General features: G+C 31.2%; 2 protein-coding genes across 2 annotated transcripts in view; both read right to left on the bottom strand.

Moving 5' to 3' along the window:
- Positions 1-17,898, bottom strand: part of LOC130612632 (intermembrane lipid transfer protein VPS13A-like) — a 36,683-nt gene extending 18,785 nt beyond the window's left edge. Inside the window, exons 1-29 of the mRNA XM_057433974.1 lie at positions 17,759-17,898; positions 13,249-13,364; positions 12,945-12,988; positions 12,328-12,370; positions 12,059-12,154; positions 11,714-11,821; positions 11,426-11,496; positions 11,307-11,345; positions 9,602-9,661; positions 9,189-9,248; positions 9,000-9,077; positions 8,865-8,922; positions 7,197-7,270; positions 6,958-7,118; positions 6,370-6,456; positions 4,260-4,344; positions 4,110-4,172; positions 3,930-4,038; positions 3,595-3,689; positions 3,108-3,259; positions 2,846-2,931; positions 2,649-2,770; positions 2,224-2,282; positions 2,047-2,131; positions 1,898-1,965; positions 1,707-1,788; positions 1,542-1,632; positions 1,334-1,451; positions 1,174-1,246 (exon numbers count right to left, since the gene is read on the bottom strand). Of these exons, the coding sequence (XP_057289957.1) occupies positions 1,174-1,246; positions 1,334-1,451; positions 1,542-1,632; positions 1,707-1,788; positions 1,898-1,965; positions 2,047-2,131; positions 2,224-2,282; positions 2,649-2,770; positions 2,846-2,931; positions 3,108-3,259; positions 3,595-3,689; positions 3,930-4,038; positions 4,110-4,172; positions 4,260-4,344; positions 6,370-6,456; positions 6,958-7,118; positions 7,197-7,270; positions 8,865-8,922; positions 9,000-9,077; positions 9,189-9,248; positions 9,602-9,661; positions 11,307-11,345; positions 11,426-11,496; positions 11,714-11,821; positions 12,059-12,154; positions 12,328-12,370; positions 12,945-12,988; positions 13,249-13,348 (2,367 nt within the window). The 5' untranslated portion in view covers positions 13,349-13,364; positions 17,759-17,898. The remainder of the gene's footprint in view (positions 1-1,173; positions 1,247-1,333; positions 1,452-1,541; positions 1,633-1,706; positions 1,789-1,897; positions 1,966-2,046; positions 2,132-2,223; positions 2,283-2,648; positions 2,771-2,845; positions 2,932-3,107; positions 3,260-3,594; positions 3,690-3,929; positions 4,039-4,109; positions 4,173-4,259; positions 4,345-6,369; positions 6,457-6,957; positions 7,119-7,196; positions 7,271-8,864; positions 8,923-8,999; positions 9,078-9,188; positions 9,249-9,601; positions 9,662-11,306; positions 11,346-11,425; positions 11,497-11,713; positions 11,822-12,058; positions 12,155-12,327; positions 12,371-12,944; positions 12,989-13,248; positions 13,365-17,758) is intronic.
- A 481-nt stretch (positions 17,899-18,379) lies between these two features.
- LOC130612515 (general transcription factor IIH subunit 4-like) lies at positions 18,380-22,951 on the bottom strand. The gene has a single exon (XM_057433835.1). It carries the CDS (start codon positions 22,921-22,923, stop codon positions 21,550-21,552), a length of 1,374 nt encoding a protein of 457 aa, XP_057289818.1. The 5' UTR covers positions 22,924-22,951; the 3' UTR covers positions 18,380-21,549.
- Positions 22,952-22,989: the final 38 nt, after the last annotated feature.

The following is a 22,989-nucleotide window of genomic DNA, read 5'->3' as shown; positions in this document are numbered from 1 at the left end:
TTACCCAGTAGAACGTAGTTTTGACAAACAAACGTACAAATACAGGTATGACTATGGATATACTCATAGTCTATATGTAATGCAAACGGATTTCGTGCTAAAGGTCAAAATTATTTTTACTAAAAAATGGCAAATTTAAATATTTTACGAATTTTCCTATGACCCCATAGAGTTAATTAATACTTTTTGCTAAGAATGATGTGTAAAATTTTCATGGAATAACAACTAGTCCAATATATAACACATTTGAGGAAGTATATAATCATTCATTTCAAAGTCATTGCAATATGCCAAATAAATATTGACAACTGAAATGTTGAGTTCATTTCACGTTTAACATTCGGTGACTAAAAGTTTGGCGTTTTTTATATGAATTTGATGTTACTTATAATACCTGCCACTCATTCCATGTAACATTTGCTAGTGTATTACAGCATAGTTTTAAAATTTTGGAGGGTATCGTAAAATTTTGAACAACTAAAAAACTGACTGTATTACACATGTAGTTATTATTTACAACAATAATTAGATTGTTAATAGATAATTTTTTTACAAGATAGCACGGTAAAAATATTTTGTTACCTGTGCAGGTCATTCTCTAATGTTAATAATCAAATTTAATATTAACCTTATGGTATGATGAAAAGTAAGGGTATGGAATTCTAAAATTGCTAATTGCTGTTTTGTTGCATGTATAAATGTAATATATATTAAAGTAACATAAGAATGAGATTCTAAACATAACAATCAAAATGCAATGACAGTTACTGCAATTTTTTTTTTAAATGAACCTTAACGTTAAATACTATTTAAAAGATGTGTGTGAATCTGTATATGTCAGTTTTTTCATTGCAAACTTTTTTGCATCAATATCAGATATTTTTCCCACTTTTACCTCTTATCAACTCAATAATATTGTTCATATTTTCTTAATTATAAATAGGTCAGTACAAAGACCATGTTAGCGATATTGTGTTCTGTGCTCTCATGTTAATCAATATTAAAGGTAACCAGCCTTCCTTTATAGTACAATTATATTCATAATATTCACCAATCGCCATTCTTAATGGTATGCTAGTTCAAAAATTTGTTAGCAATTACGTAAAACACAATCTAAATGTGAAATTTGCATCTTAATGCTCCACATGTTTATGCTTACAAAAGTGTACATACCAAAACAGCTCTGCTCAGTTTATCATCAGATACAGTCAATTCTAAACTTGAAAGTTCGCCCTGGACGCAAATTCTATGTGAATATAATTTTATTGGTTAATCAGAGTGTAGTACAAAATGTTATCAGCAAACGAAGAACATAAGTAGAAAAAGGACCTACTGCTTCAGCCGTGGATCTTGTGGAAGTATGGCTTTAGCAAGATTTCCAGTAAACGCAACAGGATACAGAACTTGAAATTTAGACTGTGGTTTGGATCTCGCACTATGTAAATCTTCACCTGTGAATGTTTAAATTAAATAAGTGGACACCAGGGTAATAGGACACAACTCTTCGTATAAACTGTAACACTATATTTTATAAATTGTACCTTCCCTGCAAAGCAGGATTTGAAGATCTGTCAATCTCAAAAGAAAGCGGTCATATGCTTTTTCCTGAACTTCATTTATGTCATCAATTTCCTTAATATAAACCCACATTTATAATTAATCTATTAGAATTTTAGGAATCCTCAAAGTAAAAAATGTTAACGCACTTTGGGATTAACAACTCGAATTTGATTAGGATCGCTTTGGATATGAAAGCTTCCAAAATCAACCACAATTCTGTCTGTGCATCTATAAAACAACTTTGTATAAACAGACAAAAACTACTCTTAGTTATCATATCATCCCTTGCGTATTTGCAAAAAAATTAGTGAAAGTAGAAAAAGTTATTCATACTTACTGTGCTAATACACCTTTATCTGGAATAATCAAGTACGATGAATTAATTTTGATATCCACATCTAAAATCTAGAAAAAAAGCAATTTAAGCAAAGTTTCTAGAATAGCTACGCCAGGTAAATTATTCTGATAGCAAACATGAATATTTACATTTCGTTTGTCAATAGCATGTAACAAGCCAGCTGTGCTTGAAACTTTGAAGTCTTCAAACGTGGAGTAGGCTTTTTCTTGAAGACTAAAAAATCAAATTGTCATCACTGCATTCAGTGTTCAAAAATTACCAATGCTAGTATAATTTGCAAGAAGGTTAAAAAACAGTAAACATACTCCTTCAACAGAACATCTTCAGGAGGTTCAAAGAATGCAATGACATCATTGACTGTGTTCTAAAATAACAGCACAAAATGCATTGTTTTGTCAATGGTAACAATTTAAAAGGAAAAAAAAGAAAAAGGATTTATCATTTTTTTGTTGTACAATGTATTTGACTTAGCAAGTAATTTTAGTCACTCATGTAATTCTCTTCATATGAACTGAAGAACTGAGTGTCTTAGCAGCATTTGGTAAGAAAAACAGATTACCTTGCTAAGACATGATTAAAGATAACTTTGTGATAAATTAGGCTAATTATTGGTATTAAATGTAATATAAATATGCTAAAACTATGTGTGTGATTTTTTTTATTATTGAACTTTTAATCAATGAAGCAGGATGCCAACTTTTTCTTTAACTCTGCAAATAACATTACTTACAGCATCATATATAATTTCTAATGGCTGGCAAACGGCATTTATGCACTGATCAATATCTTCTTTGTTCAATGGATTTGTTTCAAAGACAAAATCGACCAATGGAAGAGCATTGTCACCTGTTCCTAAAAATAATATTCAAAAGATGTGAAAACTTATTTTTTTGCAATTATTTCGATTAAACAAAAAGCTTGGCATACCTTCATTTGCATTGCGAATCATTAATGGAACTTCTTGATCATTTGGAGTACCATATAATTTCATTTTCCCTATCTTTACACATGCCCTGCAAAATAAATAAGCTTTCATGAAGATTTTAAAATGTCAACATCTTACAAACTGCATTCTTTCCATGTTTAAAGCAGTTAAGAAAAATTATAGAAATCTTGTAAATTAAAGAAACTATAAAATTTATGTAGGTTAACACGCTTAAACATACACCAACCTTGCAATATAACTTACTTCAAAGCGTTTGCTGAAGGTCTTTGAAATAAATCTGCAGTAATACTATCAAGAGTAAAACGAACAACGTCAATGGTAGGCTTTGTTGATGATTCGCTTCTGACAGTGATAGATATTCTTTGCAATTTGAATTGAAAAACGTTAGCCACATACTATTAAAAAACATTCAAATAAAAGCAACTATGGTACGAACTTTAATAAAAATTGTAGATTTTATCAAATGCATAAACAAATGTTGATGTGGTCCTTGAAATTTTTCGTTTAGCATTTTTTCCTGACCTCACAGGACAAACTTCGGCAACTTAAAATTACTAAAATACATGAAAACTGGTGTTTCTTGTCTTTTTAAACAGAAATTTCATGAATTTTCATTGCCATTCAACATAATAGGAATTTGTGTAAACAATTTTTTACCAACATGAAAAAATTTAAATATAAAAACACCTGCAAATAAAAAAACAAAAGAGGTTGTGATCAAAAAGCATACATCAGCAGGGAAAGGAGTTATAACTTCATTTTCACTATATCCAATAGCACTATACAACTTCTGCATCTCGGTATCTTTATCAGCACCCATCATTTCTAAACAAGTTAATCAAATAAAAACAAGACAAAAACAAATTTTGGTGACTAGTGTTTACAACCTCCATATTAGTTACTACTTTGTTTAACATACCTTAACATACCGTATATTAAATATAAACACATACTATTCTTTGAAACTGACAGAACCTATTTATAAGTAACATTTCTGGACCCGATTTGTTTGTAAACACGTAAGCATTGTAAGATTATTAATAGTATCTGATGCAATGTTAATACCTTCAATTTTACTGGTAGTTTTCACTTTTTCATCTTTCTTTTTGGAAGAGAAGAATCCAAAAAATCCACCAGATTTTGCTTCCTGCTTCAACTTTCTCTCTCTAATAACCTAAAAATGTTATATGTAAAGCATAAACAACAAAGTAAAAAGAACAGGACTGTCTTGCCTCTTAAACTAACCTCATTTTCTGCCAATGACCGAAATATTGTGATGCTGACAACATTCAGTTGATTTTCCATGTTCTACATATTAACAATGATTGCAACAAAATTACAAGAGACATTCATGTCAAATATAAGCCATGATTGTGGTAAACAAGTCATACTAACCTCCAACTCAGCAAGTAGCGTCTTAGATGGACTCTTTGTAGAAATCTTCTCTTTATATCTTTTCTGATAACCTTTGCACAATGTTCTACAGAACAAAGTGCCATAAAGAATTTATTTTTAATTAAATTTCTTACTAAGAAAACATTGCTAGCATCAGTGAGAATATTAGTAGGGAACAACATTATTAAAGATACATGAAACACCTAAATCGTTATTTTTGTTTTGTTGCGCTTTTGATTTTTATATCATTGGAAAAGTTATAATTCATAGAATATCTAGTTAAAATAAAAAATATAAATTTTCGACAGAAAAAAGATAAAAAAGGAAAATATAAAATAACAAATATTAATCTGTTTATAAGTTGAAATCTCAATATATATATAAAAAAACTTTTTTGCTTGACACACCTCTAAGTTTTAGGCTAAAAAGTACAAGCATTTATGAATATGAAACAAAAATATTTATGTTCTGGGCATACTACACTCTCATAAAGTATCTGTTTTTTTAAGTATAAATGAATTGTTAGAATTTTATCACAGTGTGAAGATAAAAAATTACAACAGGAAAGCACCAAGAGCAACTTTCCAATACAAATTCGGAATTAGACCCTAAAAAGAAAAAACGAGGCAATGTTTTCGTGCTTATTTGGAGTAGATTTGCTAGCAAACTTGTACATGTAATGCTAGGGATCTCTTTGCTTTCATTGAAAAGTTACAAAATTGTACAACATTTTGGTGTAAAAAACCTTTCATGCTAGGTACCCTGCCCTATATAACAATTATCCCTTGAGTAGAATTCTCCTATAAAACGCAAAATTAATTCATTTATTGAAGAATCCAGTAATATTTATGCCTATATTATTTTCCTAGCCCTACCTTCTATGTATAAAATGTGACTAATTTTATGTTCTATTTATGAAAACAACCATTTTTAATTTAGTGAACGGAAGAAAAGTCTTGCCACAGATGCAAAAATACAGTACCTAAGAGATTATTGAGATTAATTTAAAAGTTCTTCAAAACCAAAAAAGTATATGTGCACTTTGTGCATTTTCTAGGGGTAAGCATTAATTATTTTTTCCAATTATCAGTATTTTTATTTTGTAAAGGACCAAATTTTAGACTGTCACATATTTTCTCTAATGGTATATTTGTCAAAAGTAGGTTACTTTAGGTGATTTTAAGTATGAATTTGAAGTTTTGTTGGGCACATAATTGAGTGCTGAAATTTTGTGATTTCAAAACTTTTATTGAGGTTTGTGATGAAAACAAATTTGTTCAGAAAATTTTTATGAACATTGAAAATTGTTTACTTTAATGTAAGTGTTAAAAAAGTGTTGTATTTGTTATTAATGTTTATTACATGTATACTATTCACTTCGGGTTACCAAGGGGTTGCTAAGGTAATATATGGGATCTAGTTATAAATTATGGACCAGATTGGAAGGAAATATTAATCCGATCCCAAGAATGTAAATATATTGTTTTCTTAACTTAAAACTCAAAGTGTCAATAATTCTAAAAAAAAGAGATTTTTTATCTGTGTTGCTTAAATAGCTAACTTTCTTGCAGATTTAATATCATTGTTGATCTCAATAACTTTATAATTTTATTTTAACATCAAATGATTTTTTGGTACAAGTCTATCAATAATTAAGACGGTAGCGTAGTGAGAACTTAAAGTATATTTAAAAATGGAGAAATGGTCTATTTTAGAAATGTGACTGTGACCGTTACGTCATCAAAAATTTGTTTTACTTTAAATGAATTTGTATTAAGGCGTTATACAACTGCATCAACATAAGCATAGCTAGTTTGAGATTTATGGCCCTCCTCTTTTTAAAGTAACATGGGCCAAAAGCACCCATATAATAGGGTTAACGTCTAAAAGAAAATGCATCACAAAATATCAATATTAGGGTTCTTAAAAGGCAGATAGCACATTTTCTTATTTGTGAAGATTTTCTACTTTATAAACAAACACCTTTTTTATTCTTTGTTTCGAAACATGTTTAATTTTAAGCATCACACATTGTCTCACATCTGTGCCTACCGATAATCATTGATGTACCATTGAAATTATTAAGGTAATTGAAGGTAAGAAAAGTAACCTATGTTGTTGTATGTTCTCCCATTTCCACATTTCTGATCTTCTCTGTATATCTTCTATAAGAACACTGTCCATACAATATTTCCACCTGAGTAAAATAAAAACTGATCAGTAAAAAATGTTTACTTTTCTGGAGAAAATGTTAAAAACAAGAGAGAGTAGTTTTTATCATTTTTGAATATTTTTCAAGATAGACACTTTAGTGTTTAAAACACTGTCATTGATGTGGGTCTGCATTCTGAATATAATGTATTTGATATTCACTTGCTTAACATGCTTATTTTTCTTCAAGATTAAAATTGAAATACAAATGGACTTAAAAATATATATAAATTTTAAAATCATTTGCCAGCTCATGATAAAAAAATCCTGATGGTCAATAAACTGTTAAAATTTTTAGGTTGATCTTTCAGTATCTGCACAGCATATTACATAGTTTAATTAATTTTTATATAACTTCACATCTCTTTATACCAGGCTTTCAAAATAATGGCTTAAAATTTTATGAAGTCAACAAATATTTGTTACAATGTCAAAGTAAAAGGATAAAACAACAAAGACCAATGCAAAAACAGTAAACTAGACATACCAAATCTTTGCATTCCCTTTAAGAGAGACATGTGGTCGATACTTTCTAAATGGAACATTTCTATTCATACGTTCAAAAGATTCTAGTAGGTGCACTAGTCCATGATATTGTGCTTGAAGCAAAACAATGCCAAGTTCTTCCAGAACCAAACTCAAAAAAATCTGAAAAAGAAAAAAAGGAAGATAAAGTTTCTGCAAACATTTACGGCAGAGATTAAAGCAGCACGAAAAATGTTTTACTTTAGGTATATCCAAGTTTGATCCAGGCTTAGTATTGATTTTCAATCTTTTTGAAGCCACGATTGGTTGTAAAACTAAAATAAAATAATAATATCAAAAATAATATATATATAAACAATAATTAGAATCATAAAGCCTTCTGGTAATTTTTGAAAAATTCGTTAGTTAGTTAAAAATGACAGGGATGGCTTTTTAAGTAGCTCACTTTAGAAAATTAAATAATAACCAGATGAAGTTACATGGAAAATCCACTTATGTTGGCAGAAAGTTGAGATCTATTTTAATAAAAGCAAATAATATTAAGCATCAGCATGTCCCATATATCAGGCACTTTTTTGTCATAGTGTATTATTATATAGAAAATAACCGTAAGCCCCCCAAAAAAGGCTCACGCACACCCTGCCTTTCCACTTTAACACTTTGGTCACTAATTACTGATGTTAACCTAAGTTGAATTTTTACTACAATGGCTTTTGCATTGGCACTGCTGGCTGCCAACTCAATCAGAAGAACAATGGAAGAAACTCTTTCGTTAAATTTTTAGCAATGAAAGTTGCAGGAAATTTTTTATAGAAATTAGTTTACCTTTTGCCTCTACTGTATAGAGCTTGAAACTCTGATCAAAATAAAATTATAAGATTATTCCATCAAAAAAAGGAAATATAGGGGTTTATAGATTTGACGTAAACAAAGACCTGACAGTTGCTTCCATTGCAAAGAGATTGAAACGCTGATTAAGAAAATGTATGGAATTGTGTACTTTTAACAAATGGTTAAAGAGATATTGGTGTTTAAAGGTGGATTGACCAGCTTAAGGAAATAGGTCCCATTTTGGTCCAAGGTGGTCTCTAATTACCTCCTGTGCAGGAGACGAATTTAGTTATTTCCACACTTTTCCAAGTTATTTAGGCTTAAACTCAAAATGTGCAACGCAATGGCTTCTCTAATTTTATTTTTAGCATTGACGTCACTCAAACAGATACTTATGTCCTGATGTAACATCAATAAACTTAACAAATTTAGCCATAACTTTTTTAGCCACATTAAAGGAAAATGAACATCTATCATTAATATAATAGATGTTTAGAATAAAATAAAAATACAAATAAACTATCAATTAAAAAAAATAAATCAAATTTTTTCCAAGACCCATTACAAATATATAACACAACAAAAGGATTTAGTAGCAGCTATTTCCAAGGCTAAGTAGGTCTTTTTTTACTTGAAAGTACTTTAAATTCATTGAAATTTATTATAAGAAACAGTCGTCTTTGTTTTTCTTCTGTGCTTTGCTTTTTCGACTTTTGCAGGGACTGGCATGATATAAACCAAATTTTAGTAAAATAGTTACCAATGCTTTTTTCAAAATTTTTTAAACATTTTCAGACTACAAAACTGTAACAGGAGTGAAAAACCCTATTTTAAAAAAAATAGCACCTATTTCGTTTTTTTACTTTACTGACAATACTGACTACTGTAGATGATTAAAGAACATTAAAAAAACATTCAACTTTGTAGCAGTTAAACATAATAATGCAAAAACGTTCCTGCTACAAAACTGATACTGACAATAAGCCACTCCAATCTACTTATTACAAATACTTATTTTTTATTTGTTTAAAAATTAACAGCATTTGCTCCCCTTTCATTACAAATAAAAATTCTTACTATATTTCATATCAGATGGCTTGCTATCCTTCCTTGCAATCTGGCTCTTTGATTCACTCTAAAATAATTAGTTTAAAGCTTGAAAACAATATCTGACAATGTTTTAAAAAAACAGTCCCAACAACAAAATCCTACCAGCCATTCCTCCTTTGACAGTTGCTTTAATTTCTCTTCAGGGTTCCAGTACAATGCAAGGTTGTCCATGAGTACCAGCTAAACAAAAACAATGCGATTTTAAACTATATTTTCTATGTAATTCTCGATAATTAGAAACAGCTCACAATTTTAATGCAAAAAATGTAATTAAAATTTTGCTATCCATACCTTATGAATAAGAGTTACTGATTCTTTGATTACTTGAGGAAGGAAGTCTTTGTCAGTAGTCTGCATGAAAAAACGTTGTTTGGAAACATGATAACTCGGGCGTTTTTTTCTTTTCTTAAAGATTTTCTAACAATACTATTTTGCAGTTGTAATCTGGAACTTTCTAGCTGGATATTAAACACAAGTTATAAGTTCTCAAATAGTCAATCAGAATTTTTTCTTATTTCTTATTATAAACTCTAACAGATCTATTGTGCAGATTTGTTTAGTAAAATGCTGACAAGTAGTAAATGCTATGTTAGCTAATGTGTGGTAAAATTGGATTATTCCATATTCTCTATTTTCCTATTTGTTTTTTCTCAATGTCAGTTAACCAGGTTGCACTTTTATATTAAAATAGCATGATATATTACTTGTGCAGACAGATTTTCCAAAGTGACACCAATGGAGAATGGTGTGGCAGGATTACTAACCTAAAAAATAAAATAATATAGTTTACTAATTGTGGAACATTTTACAATTTGGGTAGTCCTAGTTGACCAATTGAAACATGTTTTTGATTCTTAGAACAAGTATAATATCCTCTGTACTGTTTTCTATCAATGATATGATTTAGCAATTTATAATGATCTTTTAGTTTTTTACTTTGCATTATAGATGTAGTGGAATGGAAATACACTGTTCAAGGCAGCCAACGCAAGATTTAAACAGCAGCTGTTACACAAACTTTACTCAAGACCGTTATTTGTCAGAAACAGCTACTTTTTTTCTACCCTTGTGACAGTTTTAAAATGTTTTGCTGTATGCTGTAAGCATTGGTAGTATGCCCTACAACGACACTTAAAATAACGGTAGGTCAACGGCTAATGAATGCCGAAATTTGACATTTGACTGTCGGGATACAAACATGAATGGTCAAATTATTGACTGGCAACTAATTATGCTTTCCACAAGCAAAAAGATGCCCACAAATTCCACACAACAAACATAACACATTGTTTAACAAGAGCGTAGCTATACCGCAAAGTATATAACCACCAAAACTCAAATTAAATAGACAATTACCATTTACATCCTTCAACTTGATCATTTAAAACAGTTTCAGGGAATTCCATGAAGAAAAGAACACTTGTGCTACACATTGCACGTGTAAATCTATTTATTTCACTCCTAACAGTCCTGTAAGTGGTGTAAAAGTGCTAAAGACATTAACAAAACACCTTGGTTCATTGTAGAAAGTACTTTATAATTAGTCATATGAAAGTGAACAAAGAGATGCTGTACTCACTGCCATGGTTTGCCATTTTGTTCATAGTGCTATTTACCCCAAACCTTGTCCCAAGTGTTATATTTTCTCTGTAGGTTATGTTTTATTTGTAATGATGGTAAAACCAGGGGTCATTTTTTATTTATTAGGATCATCTTTTATACAGTTCGGAATTTTAAAATAAAATGTTTAGCACGCATTTAAATTAACACACGCATAACATACTCTATCAGACACCTTCATTATTTTTTATCACACAAAACAAGTTTACCATATTCTAGCTCTAAACCAATGTTTAAAAACATTGTGAGCATTATATTTGTTTGATGTGTGTATATCTGGACATGCTTATCCCAATTTGTTATTCACTACATAAAAGCCAGAGGGCTATTTGTATATGAAAGATTTTAACTCACTTATTCTGCACTACACAAAATAGCTAACTCAGGAAACTGATTTATATTTATATTTATATTATACTGAATTTTTGTGCTTGATAAAAATCAGTTATATGTGGACTAAAAATGGATAAAAAATAGTGTGACTTGATCACAAAATTAGCATATCAGTTTGTGATGTGTCACACACCTGTTCACATCCTAATTGAGAAGACTGTACCAATGCCGTATTTTTAGCATAATATTTAGCAGTATTCCAAATTCCAAAACTGTCACATTTAATGTTCATTCTACTACAATGAGTTTGCATTGGTTATGCAGTTGACTTTTCAGCTGACAGAAAAAAAAAAAAATTCTTGACAATCTCTAGCTTTACTTATACACTTAATTGCATGACCATGTTGCCAAAAACAAAATATGTCAAAAAACAGAATTTTTGTTCTGGGAACTTACAGAATCTTCATACCGCACATGTATATTTTGTATTGTGATCTAAAAATGAAGAAAATTTGTACCATATAAACAACAGTAGGAGTAAATTTTGTTAAATACTGATGTTTTTTTATTTATACCTGAAGGTTTTTAATGACATTCGTTGCAAGTTTTTCTGCAAAACCATCTTCGTCCTCTTTGTCCTTTTTAGCTATAGTGTGAGAATAAAAAATGGAAACCAGTTGGTCAGTGCTTTTTGTCAATGCTTACGGTTTATGTTTAATGAAACAGTTCAGGCAAATCTGCAATTTTGAAGTAAAGACAATGAAAAACCACAACTAAAACTACGAAATTGTTTGGTGCACAACATTTTGTTTACATCCATCACTCTTTTCACACATATTGGTAACTTATATAAACATCCATACAGCTTTTCTTTTTCTCCTCTCTCAATCTTGCTTCTTCGATATTTAATATTTGTTGTTTCTTTCTTTCTAATTTGGCTTTTTCTTCTTTCTCTTCATTGTATTTTATATCTAAAATGTGCAAAAAAAGGTTATTTAGGCAGAAACAAATTATTGTTTGGTATTTTGTACACAATGTTGCCTTTCTCAAGCTACAGTAGTGATCAAATAATTATGTAGGGATCAAAACCAGCTGGCAAAGTGAAGGATAGAATACAAGTTCATATATGCCAAATGTTATTGTAGGCTAGTATGTCAGCATATGCAATGTGTATAACATTGGAATAATAATAAAAAGTTACAACATACCAAAATTTGGTCTTGCCAGAACATGGAGATCTTGAATGACAACAACAGTGGATTCATTGTATAGATTCTTCCATGGAATAGAAAGTGTTAGCCTTCCTATAAACAAACATACTTTTTATTTATAATGTTCATGACAATCTAGTGTTTTCAAAAATCACACGTTGGATTTGGAGATAAACCTGTACTACAGAAAAATTATGAAAGGGTTGTTAAGAGACCCAAAAAAAGTAAGAAAACTAAATAAAATCTAATAATAATATATCCTTTACCTAGAAACCCATGAACAACCTTAATAGGTAGGTCCAAATCATCCTAAAATGTATGAAATAGGTAAAAGTCTGCCAAGTGTAAAGTAATCACAGTAAGTGTAACAATTTCCCAGCATTGGACAATGCTTATTGGAGAAAAATAAATTTGCTTAACCAAAAAAATTTTTGCTTCAAACAAGATGAATAACTTGTCTAGGTCGAGAAACTACTTTCTCAAACAAAAAATTCACGAAAATGGTGAACTATACTGAGATGTAGTGAAAAAATTATTGTTCAAGCACATTTTTTAGTCCCCCTTGTAATCATTTTATAATACTCACTATCTGTCTGTGGGCAAAACTGGCAGCTGGGAAGACTCCTATGTCTGATTTTTTTTTCTAATAAAATACTGTAACAGGGTTCCCACTCTTTTCAAAACAAATATTTGATCACATTTGTAGTGATTAAAAAAAAAAAAATAAAAAACAGCATATATAAAAATTAACTAAAACCTAAATTTGAGAAGATTTTAGGAGAATTGAGAAGACCTTTGGAATTTGAGAGATTCGAGGAGTTATGAGGAGGCCTGGTAACCCTGTGTAATTGTTTTTATAATAACTTGCAAAACCAAGCATTACCAATGCAGTATCTTTTAACTCCAGATTATCCAAAACAACATTTCCTATAATAAGTAAAAAATAAAATTTATTTTGAAAGATGGCTAGAGAACATATATTTTCGTGATATACAGGTTTCCAAGAAAAGATACACAAAATAAACTTGAATGAAGGTAAGTTATATGTGTATTAAAATTCAAGGACGAAGAATTTAGATTTTCACCAATTTTTTTATTTGTAATTGAAGTAAAGATTTAATTAATAAAAAAATATTATAAAAGAATAATAAACAATAAAAACAATCAAAACAAAATACTCTTTATACCTCCCCATATTCCAATCTTTAGCTGGGATGCATCTAAGTTTTCTACATATTGTCCCAGGTATTTGTTTAACAAATCAACAACTAACGATTCAAATACCATTGTTCAATGAAAAAATCTATGAAACAAAATTTAACCATATATATTTTAAGACCGGTAAACTTGATTGGCTAAAAATTATGAAACTTAACAACAACTTTTTGTGTCGAATCTGAACTTCAGGTAAAACATGTTTGGTGGCAGGGGGTTATAAGGTCTAACTGCAGGCTTAAGTTTTAAGAATTTAAACTGCATAGTAAAGGGCCAAAGTTTAAATGTTGTTTATTCCTGAAAACCTGTATGGCTGATTCCCCTGTACTGGGAAATCAATGGCAGCAATCAGCAATTCCATCGTAATTACGATCCTGTGAACTTCCTTTCTTCCCAATGAACTAGTTTGTTTTATAGCTTGTCTTTAGTATGAAGATAGCGAAAGGAAAAATTTGTACAATATTAAATACACACTCACTAGGTTTGTCAAAAGATCTATCACCTAAAAGATATTAGGTATGTTAGACCAATAAAAAAAGGAAAAAAAGCACTACAAATCCTACCATTGTACATCATATCAAAAAAAAGGTCCAGGATGATCTACAAAGTTCTATTTCCTGCCTGGTGCAGCAGGAAACAAGTAGGATTGGGTTTAAAAGGAAAAGTTCTAAAATTAGACTATTTGTTGTGTAACATTTATACTTGTGTTTATTATGATTTTAAAGAAAAGAAAAAATGCCAATTTTAATTTCGTTATTTGCCAATTCTACAGAATTCTGGAGGGACAAACCTATCCCTAATAGAAACATTGTAATAATGCTGGAACAGGTCAGGAGACGTGTGTGATCACATGCCCCAAAACACGCCAATAATTTTACTGCCCACTATAAACCAGTTTATTAAAAAACAAAAACAAATCATATGCAACACCCTACAACAATTTAAAAGAAAAATACGCACAGGAAAAAATACACACAGGAAAAAACAGCGCACCCTGAAGAGTGTCTGTATGTCCATGTGCATCATCCCAGACATTGATGTTATGAAAACTCAAAGTTTAAAAAGATCAGGGGAAAATTTAACCAGTGAACGGTAAACACTGGAGCCATTATCTATAAATTTGTAATTTCTATAAACATAATGTTATAATAAAGAACGGGCCTTGCCACAAGTTTTTGTTGCAAGAGTGACAATTCACACACCCAGAAGGCCCAGTCATGCAATTTATCCCTCATTGTTTTGTTTTTAAGCCTCTAAACTTAATTTTTTTGCATCTTTAAAACATGTTTCTTATTATTAAAATGCATATTAACTTTATATCAGATTCTGATAGAAATTTGTTAGCTATCAAAACAAGAAACCTGTATTCGAGTGCATAGTCACCAGTGCATGATAAATTATGTACCCTAAACTTCAATAATTTTGTTGGTGCCAAAATGCATTTCGAGTTTCGGATACTTTTAATTTGCAGACATTTCTGATCACATGCATTGCACAACGCAAGATTAATTTACATGGCCTGCACTATAGTATTCTGTAGTTTTATGAACTTTACTTGAAAATGGCAGGCTTTAACATCACTAAACAAAAAAAGTGATACTTCATCACCTTTTTGGATCTCAATTTTTCTTCTAGTCTGTGTTGGTAAATTTTACACTCCAAAACATAACAACTCCAACAGTAAACACATCTCAGTAACTCCACTGTTTACATTGCACTGTAAGAAAATACTAACAGTAAGGTTAAGAGGGAGAAAAGGTATAATCCTGGTTATTGTGAAGAAAACTTATCTTACTTATCCCTACCAAATAATAACTTAGAACTGACAGAGAAGAGAAGTGTCTGCAAAAGGAACTGAGAGAAAGGAAAACATGGAACAACAAATTCTCACAACATGCTAAACAAAGAGAAAATAAAACAAATAAATTGTACAAACTTTGTTTATTATCTAAATACTGCCTCTGAAATCTTATTCAAAAGTTAAAATATATTATATTATGCAACATTATGCAAATTTAAAAGACAATTTAAAAGTTAATTGTTTTAAAAACTTAAGCTTAAGCTTAATAAGCTATTAAAGACATTTTTAAGATAAGTGTTTTGAACAAAAAATCACTAAGAATTAAGTAAAATAATTTCTGCCTTTTCCTCGTAGCAATCAACAGACATAAATATTATGTATATCAAACAACTACAGACTATTTGTGTGAGTTTCTTATGTACAGTCTGGCTCATTCAAATAAAATTAAACTGTTTTCTTTGCATCTTTGTTATCCTCTGATAAAAGAATTTATTGTATCTAAAATGAAAGTTTATCTAAATTTGATCAGCTTCTGAAATAACTTTATTAAATAAAAATTAAAAGATTGGTATAAAAAAGTAAAGAAAATATATAATAAAAAAGGGTTGGCAAAAAAGTTAAGAAAAAATATATATATCATAGGCCTGGTCACTACAGCAAGCATTCAATATTTTAATGTCATTACAAGCATTAAAAGTAATTACATTATTTCAGTTTTAGCTTCACAAATTATATTTTTTTATTCAAAAGCCTTATATTGTATAATTGCCAAGCATAAAACTTTATAACTTTATTTGAGCAAAAGAACACATGGGGAAAAATCACAAAATGAACCAAAGACCATATTTGCTAATTCTAATCTTGCTTACTGAAAAATTTGAAAGATGTTTGAATATATATTAGTTTAGAGAATGTTATGTAGAATACAGTATGTAATCTGCGGCATATGCCAAACTTTGATGAACACTGAGATAATCTTTGCTCCTTTTTAAAACAACAATTGACTTTCTGATAAACAATAGCTTAGCACAATGGATTTTTAGATCACAAAAAGGTTAAAAAATCAGTTTTAGTATATTATTATTGATGTCATCGATTTTTGATAAATTGCAATAACCAAATATGAAGGTTATTAGCAATACATAGGTTATGTATAGGTTCTGCTTGGAAAAAGTTCAGAGAGTTACTTCCTTTGTTGACTAGCAGAGTCCTGTCAATTGAGGTAAAAGGTAGGTTGTATGAGGCCTGTGTAAGAAGTGTTATGTTGTACGGTAGTGAGACATGGGCAATGAAGCAGGAAGATTTGACCGTTTAGAAAGGAATATGAGAATGGTTAGGTGGATGTGTAACGCCAGTCTGACAGAAAGAGTTCAGATGAGCTAAGAAGCAGGCTAATTATCCGTAGAATTAAAGATGTTTTCCAGATAAGAAGATTGAATTGGCTGGGGGCACTTGGAAAGAATGGAGGAGGATAATTGGGTAAGAAAGTGTAGAGACTTGATAGTTCCTGGGGCAAAGCCCAGAGGCAGACCGAGAATGACTTAGCAGGTTATAAGGACAGACTGGATACAGAGGAAGTTGAGTTTAGATCTAACACAGTCTAGATCAGATTGGAAGAGGGTCATTAATATACCCATGCTAGCATGGAAAACGGACGTTAAGCCGAGAATGATGATGAATGATGATTAGTAATACATCTTAAAAATATAAGTTGCAGAGCAGTTTTGTGAACAAGGAAGAAGCTAAAACATTTGTGCAGTTCACTTAAAAGTATTTAAATGGGATGGGATCATAAACAACTAAAACGTTGCTGTATTTCGATCACAATGAGATTGTAAACAGATAAGATTTCATGGTATTTGCTTGAAAATCATCAAAACAGGATTTTACAAAGATAAACGTTGCTATAATTCTTTTAAAAACTATAAAAATGGGATTGTAAGCTAAAATGTCACTGTAATTTGTTTGAAAACCATCAAAATAAGATCTTAGATAAACGATCAAAGCGGGATTTATTCACACTCACTCACTAGAAAGCTTCCATCCTGCCATACTTCTCTGAACAACTACCAAAATAGGCTCATAGAAAGCTAAAAAGGATGCAGTAATTTGTTTGAAAAATGTCAAAGCTGAATGAAATGGGTATAAAGTTCTGAATATCGTCACTGTTGGTTTCGAAACTATGCAAACATAGTTTCATCACACCAATCAAAGAAAGTCACCTTGTGTACATTTTTGCAACAGGAGTCAAAAAAGAGAAAGGAGAACAATTCGTTAATATTCCCATCCTCCAGCCAAAGCTATGATATTAGCATATATATAGATGTGATAGATTACATTTAGACTATACTGTATATTATGTGGAATGATTACTGAAGAAACAAAGGCATCATCAAATGCCCAGGCCTTCTAAATATGGGCAGAAAAATTGATCTAGAATAAAATAACTACTTTACCAGAAATGCAGTATGACATTATGTTAAGGTGGAAATATAGCTAATTTAATAAATTTAAAGCAAATTTAATTACTTTGCTTTTTAATTTATTTACTTTCTCTTTGCGGTGCCAAGCTTTAGTGCCAAGCCATGTGAGAGAAATTTTTGACTTAAATTCACTATGATCAAAAGACCAAAGTTGGTTGTTGGTTAAAATTTAATAAACGTCAGATAACATTATTTTACCTGCACATATTACTTAGATCATGTTTGTTTCACGCTGCATGATTACGTATTTGTCGCTCTGAGTGTTTGGTACGCTGCAAAACAACTTCCCCTTTCCCTTCTTTTTGCAAACTTCTGCATTTGTTGTTTTTACTGCATTCCGAACTGTAAGTTATATCTGAGAACTACCGCTACTCACGTGTGCAAAATACGAAACCTTACATCAAGTGAGATCACTGCGCACCGTTGAGTTTTTACGCAAATTTTTAAAATGAGGCAAAAATGTCATGGAAAACAACCTTGTTCACAGGGCCTTTTTTAAGCATTGAATACAAAACATAAAATCTACAAATCTTGTATATGTATGTGAATGTCCTCATCAAATACATCTATTTTTCACAACTGTTTGTCTCGCGTGAATTTTTTTGCATTTATTGCAGCCTTTTAAACGAAACTGTGTGAAGGACAGGAATGCATGAACTCACTTGTAGATAAGCAACATAAGTGTTTAACTGAGATTTTCGTTTTCATTGTGCGTGTTTTTCACAAAGTGACTTGTGAATGGCGAAATCGGCCGCGAATTCTATGAAATACTTTCTGATTTCCATGAGAAAAAAAATAACACATTATGGCAAATTTAAAACAATGAATATTGCGTTCTGATTGGTTAAAATATTTACAATCATATATTTCGTCATTAGAAAGAAACTGATAGTACTTTTCCACAAAGCGAATTTTCAGAAGCATAAACAAACTAAAAAAAACTGCTCGTGCCCAGATATATTTATACGGCGAATCTGCCGTCCAAAAAAATACATATTTGAGGATGTTAACTCCCTAAGAAAGCCTTGCATTATTTAATTTCACATGTAACAGCTATCATGACAAGAAAAAAGTCCCAAACAAAGACTGTCTTAATATTAAAAATTTTCGTAGGGTAATAAAAATTTGATGTTTTTCACATAAAAAATGGCCAATTTTTACCCTAAAAACAACACAGAAGACCATTATTTTCCTCCCTTTTCCAGGATTCCCGAAGACCAAACAAAGAAAAACAACTACCTTAAGGACCTGAAGTTAGACGATATGTAATTTCCCATAAGCACAAAGGACATGCCAAAGTTCGAGGGAAACAAAGACATAAAAATAAACTTATTTGGATATGAAGTCATCAATGGCTAAAGTTCACAGGCAACAAAAATTACGGTAGCCCCTATCTGCCAACAATAAAAAACTTCAAAGGAGTCATACTGAGTTTTTGCAGCAAACATTTAAATCGATTGACAACTCTGAAAAAAGATCACTTAGTAAATCTTATCTGTACAAATTGATCACTTAGCGAATGCTATCTGTACTTAAATCCAAAAACTGTTGTCTCCAACCTCGATCCTAAGGACCTGCTGACTCTTTTTGCATATCGGACGGCGAGACAAATATCAATAAGCGCAGCACTGATGAAAGACAAAAAGCACTGGAAACGAGGTTGCTGTTTTTCCTCTCATCCAACCTTTCAGCAGCAATAACGTGTCATCTACAACAAACAGAACCTCGCAACATGATTTCCCTACTAAAAAAAACAATAGCCTCAAACAATTTGTTACCAGGAGTTCTACTAAAAATACACATCATCGCTCCACAACCACTTCTTTTGAAAATAAGTCTTATGCCACATCAAAGTAGAACTCAAAATCACAATATATTCAAAATGACCCCTAAACTCACAACCGAACAAATCTAAAACTTATTTTTCTACAACCCGTCCCTTCCACAAATAACGCTTTACAAGGATCTCTTAAAAACATTTTTAACAAAATAAGTGTTTCACGCTTAATATTAATCTGCGCACCTAAAAACATGTTTGCGTTCAGCTTTCCATTACCCTAAACAGTCTTCTCTATCTGCATCATCTTCATCCTCAAACAAAATCAGTATGCCCTTCAATGATCTAGAGAGTGTATTAAAACCAAAATTCCAACAACCACCGGCCAAGGAAAGGTTCTGACCATACATACTAGCCCATTGATGAAGGTTATCAGCATCTAGTTACTTAATGCATTTTGATGGTACTTTCTGAATTGTAACCTTCTTTCATGTTATTGTTATTGGCTTTTCAGTATCTGTTTGATATCATTGATCCAACTTCTCGAACTGTTTTTTTTCAATGGATATAGTAGCATACAAATGTCGGATAACAGTCTTTATCTGTTGATTTAAGTTGAGCGTCCCACTAGGTGCTGTATATACCATATGCCGGATCAAGCACATAGTTTTTTAGGAAAATATTCCTAAAGCTCTGGAATACATCGGCTAGTAGTAGGACGTCAGATTTTAGATATAGGTCGTGATAGTGATCGTTTTTCATGCGGTTTTTTGCATGTTGATAATTTTCTTTGGTTATAATTTGTCCTAGGATGATGTCGTGAATTTGAAACTGTCTATGAATCTTAGTTCAGTGTATTTTTATTTTCGACGGGTATCTTTTTTGAGAAGGATATGTATTTCATTTTATTCATTGGGAAGTAACTGCTGTCTCCTTCTATTTCTTTTATTTGATGTTCTATAAAAAGATGTAAGTCGTATACTTCCAGGACATGGAAAAATACCGGCAGGAATGATGGTATTCCGTATTATAGATTGCAGTTGTTGTATGCCAGTCCTTAGAATCTTCCTGTAAGATGTGAGTGGTCCTTGGTTATTTGTTTGTTGCATATGAAGCAGTTTTTCGTTTGAAGTCCTCCTTCCAATCTATTATTGATGTGTTTGCATCTCTACATAATACACCGTCTTTGTTTGGTGTTTTTTAAATGTTCAAGAGAAAGGTGTTCAATCAAAGAAAACCAACTTCGCATCAAGGAAAGCTGGCGTCCAATGTAGATATACAGAAACCCAGTCCACTATCAATCTACAATCTCCTAGAATAACCATCCTACCAGAAACATTGCAACTTAAGGCTGATCTTCACTTCTTGATATAATTTCCAACAAGACAAATTTCCAACATGGGTATGCGCATTAAAATTATAATTTTCATGGATTGGACAGAATTCCATTAATTAATTAATTAAAAAATTTCGCAAAAAACTTAAAAATCCGCGAAGTCGTGAGTTTAATTCTCGGAAAAATTTGTTCCAATAAATCATGCAAAAACAACACATAAAATACATCATAAAATACACAAAACCTGCAATATTTTACGTTTTTGTCACACCACTACCAATACCTTCTTTATAAATATGTTAACTACGATTTTATTAAAAGTTGCGAAAGTCAACATTTTATTGATACATTCTTCAAGCTTGCATGTAAACAACCAGTATTCCTAAATTTGCTCATAACTAATCTCGTTTTTATGTTATTCTGCATTTTCACATGCGTATTTTGCGGAATAAAAAGGTGTAATTTATAAACACCTCCCCTAACATCGATTTAAAAAAATGATCTTTCTCCTTATAAGCTCCCCTCCTTACAATTACGTTACTGACAGTAACTTGAGAACATGCGATGATAGTCTTAACCTTTTTAAAAAGGGGGACTGTGTCTCAAGGACATAAAGAATGCGTTATAATCTTCCATCTATGCTAACTAAAGCACAATAAGTCATTTTTGTAATAAATAATTTTCGTATAATTTGCTACAATTTAAATACCTCTACAAATTTTTCATTTTTGCAAAACCCTATATCTGTCAGTTGTATAAAAAAACTTTTTTACCTGCCTACAAAACTGCTGCAATTTTAGTAACAAAACTAAATACAAAAACAGAACAGAAAAAAAGCTAAAAAAAAATCGTGAAAAAAGATAAATAAGAGCAATTTTAAGATGGTTTATTTTTTTTCCAATACTTTTTTACATCATCGTGGCCATCCTTCGAAACCACCATCAATCGTTTAGCATTGTTTGCCCACAAAAGCACGCCTTTTCCTTCTGCAAACTTTCGAAGCATTTCAAAATCGGTTTGTGAGAGGAACTGATTATACAAAACACCTTCAGTATAGCGTAAACGGTCTCTCTCCATCTCCCATAATTTTATTTGATCAGTTATAGTTGGCGGTAAAACTGGTGTATGATTCCGCATCTGTGGGTGAGCTCTAGTTCTTAAAAAATCTATGATTTGATTGGCTGAAATACCACATGACAATGCTTGTTGCACACTTTGGCGACTTAAAACTCCTACCGTGAATTCTGGAAAACGACATTTTATTTCTGTAAATAAACTTATCAATGCTATTTGCAATATCGAATCCGTATAAGCATAAACTCTGTAATTTGTCTCAACCATCAAGTAACCTAAACTTTGAGAAGTGCTAACATTCGCAGTCACAGCTGTTCCAAGATTTATTGCCAGTCTGGTAGGGTAGAAACGCTTTGACTTTCGCTTGCGTTGATAGGCAAGACCAATTTCTCGCAATAACTGCAGAAAGCTGAACTGATCTGAAGTTAAATTCTTAACATTATAATCTTTCCCAAGGACAGAAAAACTGATTTGGAATAAAAAGGAAAGGCATTCAACTAACGCCGAACCTTCTTTTGAGTCTAAATGTTGCGACATGAAGTACCAAACTTGTGAAGATGTATCAAGCAGTAAGAACTGAAACCCTGCAGAAGTAATAGAAGTTGATTGTTCTTTCACATCAAATTTTAATAAACCAGAATTAATTAAAACTCGTGCAACATCTTCACTTACACCGGCATTTGCACCCATTTGTGATCCTGTCATGTAGTATAACACACACTCCCATCTTTCTTTGGAATATTTATCTAAGAAATCAACATCGCGAGCATGCTTCTCTTCAACTGTTTTCAGTGGTTCTTCTTCGACAATATCACCACCACATAAACCAATCTTTAAGTTTTGTCTGAAAAACCGATTCATTTCGTATCGAATGGACGAAGAGCCAGTATTAACAACTGTCCAAATTTTTAAACCTTTTAAACGAGACAGAGCTAACTCGTGCAGTTTCATTTGATCAGTTTTACACCAAGCTGAAACAAAGGTGTCTGGAAGTGATTGCTCTGTGAATAATGTTCTCATAACATAATGCTTTGCAAGTTCTGGTAAACCTCTGAATACAGCTAAACATGTAAAGGGGTGGTCATATAAGCCATCCAAAATACTTGGTGGAAGAGTTAATAAATATCCATATAGATCTTTACAAATTAATTTTCGCTTTGAAAAACTTTCCGTCATCTAAAAATATTGAGAAAAGCTAAAAAACACAGAACTTGCCATTAAAGAGATAGCCCATTTAAAATA

This window comes from Hydractinia symbiolongicarpus, chromosome 10 (assembly GCF_029227915.1).
Source record: "Hydractinia symbiolongicarpus strain clone_291-10 chromosome 10, HSymV2.1, whole genome shotgun sequence".
NCBI lineage: Eukaryota > Metazoa > Cnidaria > Hydrozoa > Anthoathecata > Hydractiniidae > Hydractinia > Hydractinia symbiolongicarpus.
This window is presented reverse-complemented; position numbering and strand designations above follow the sequence as displayed.

Coding starts and splice junctions, on each gene's coding strand:
- LOC130612515 (XM_057433835.1), bottom strand. CDS start 22,923: ATGACGGAAAGTTTTTCAAAGCGAAAATTAATTTGTAAAGATCTATAT.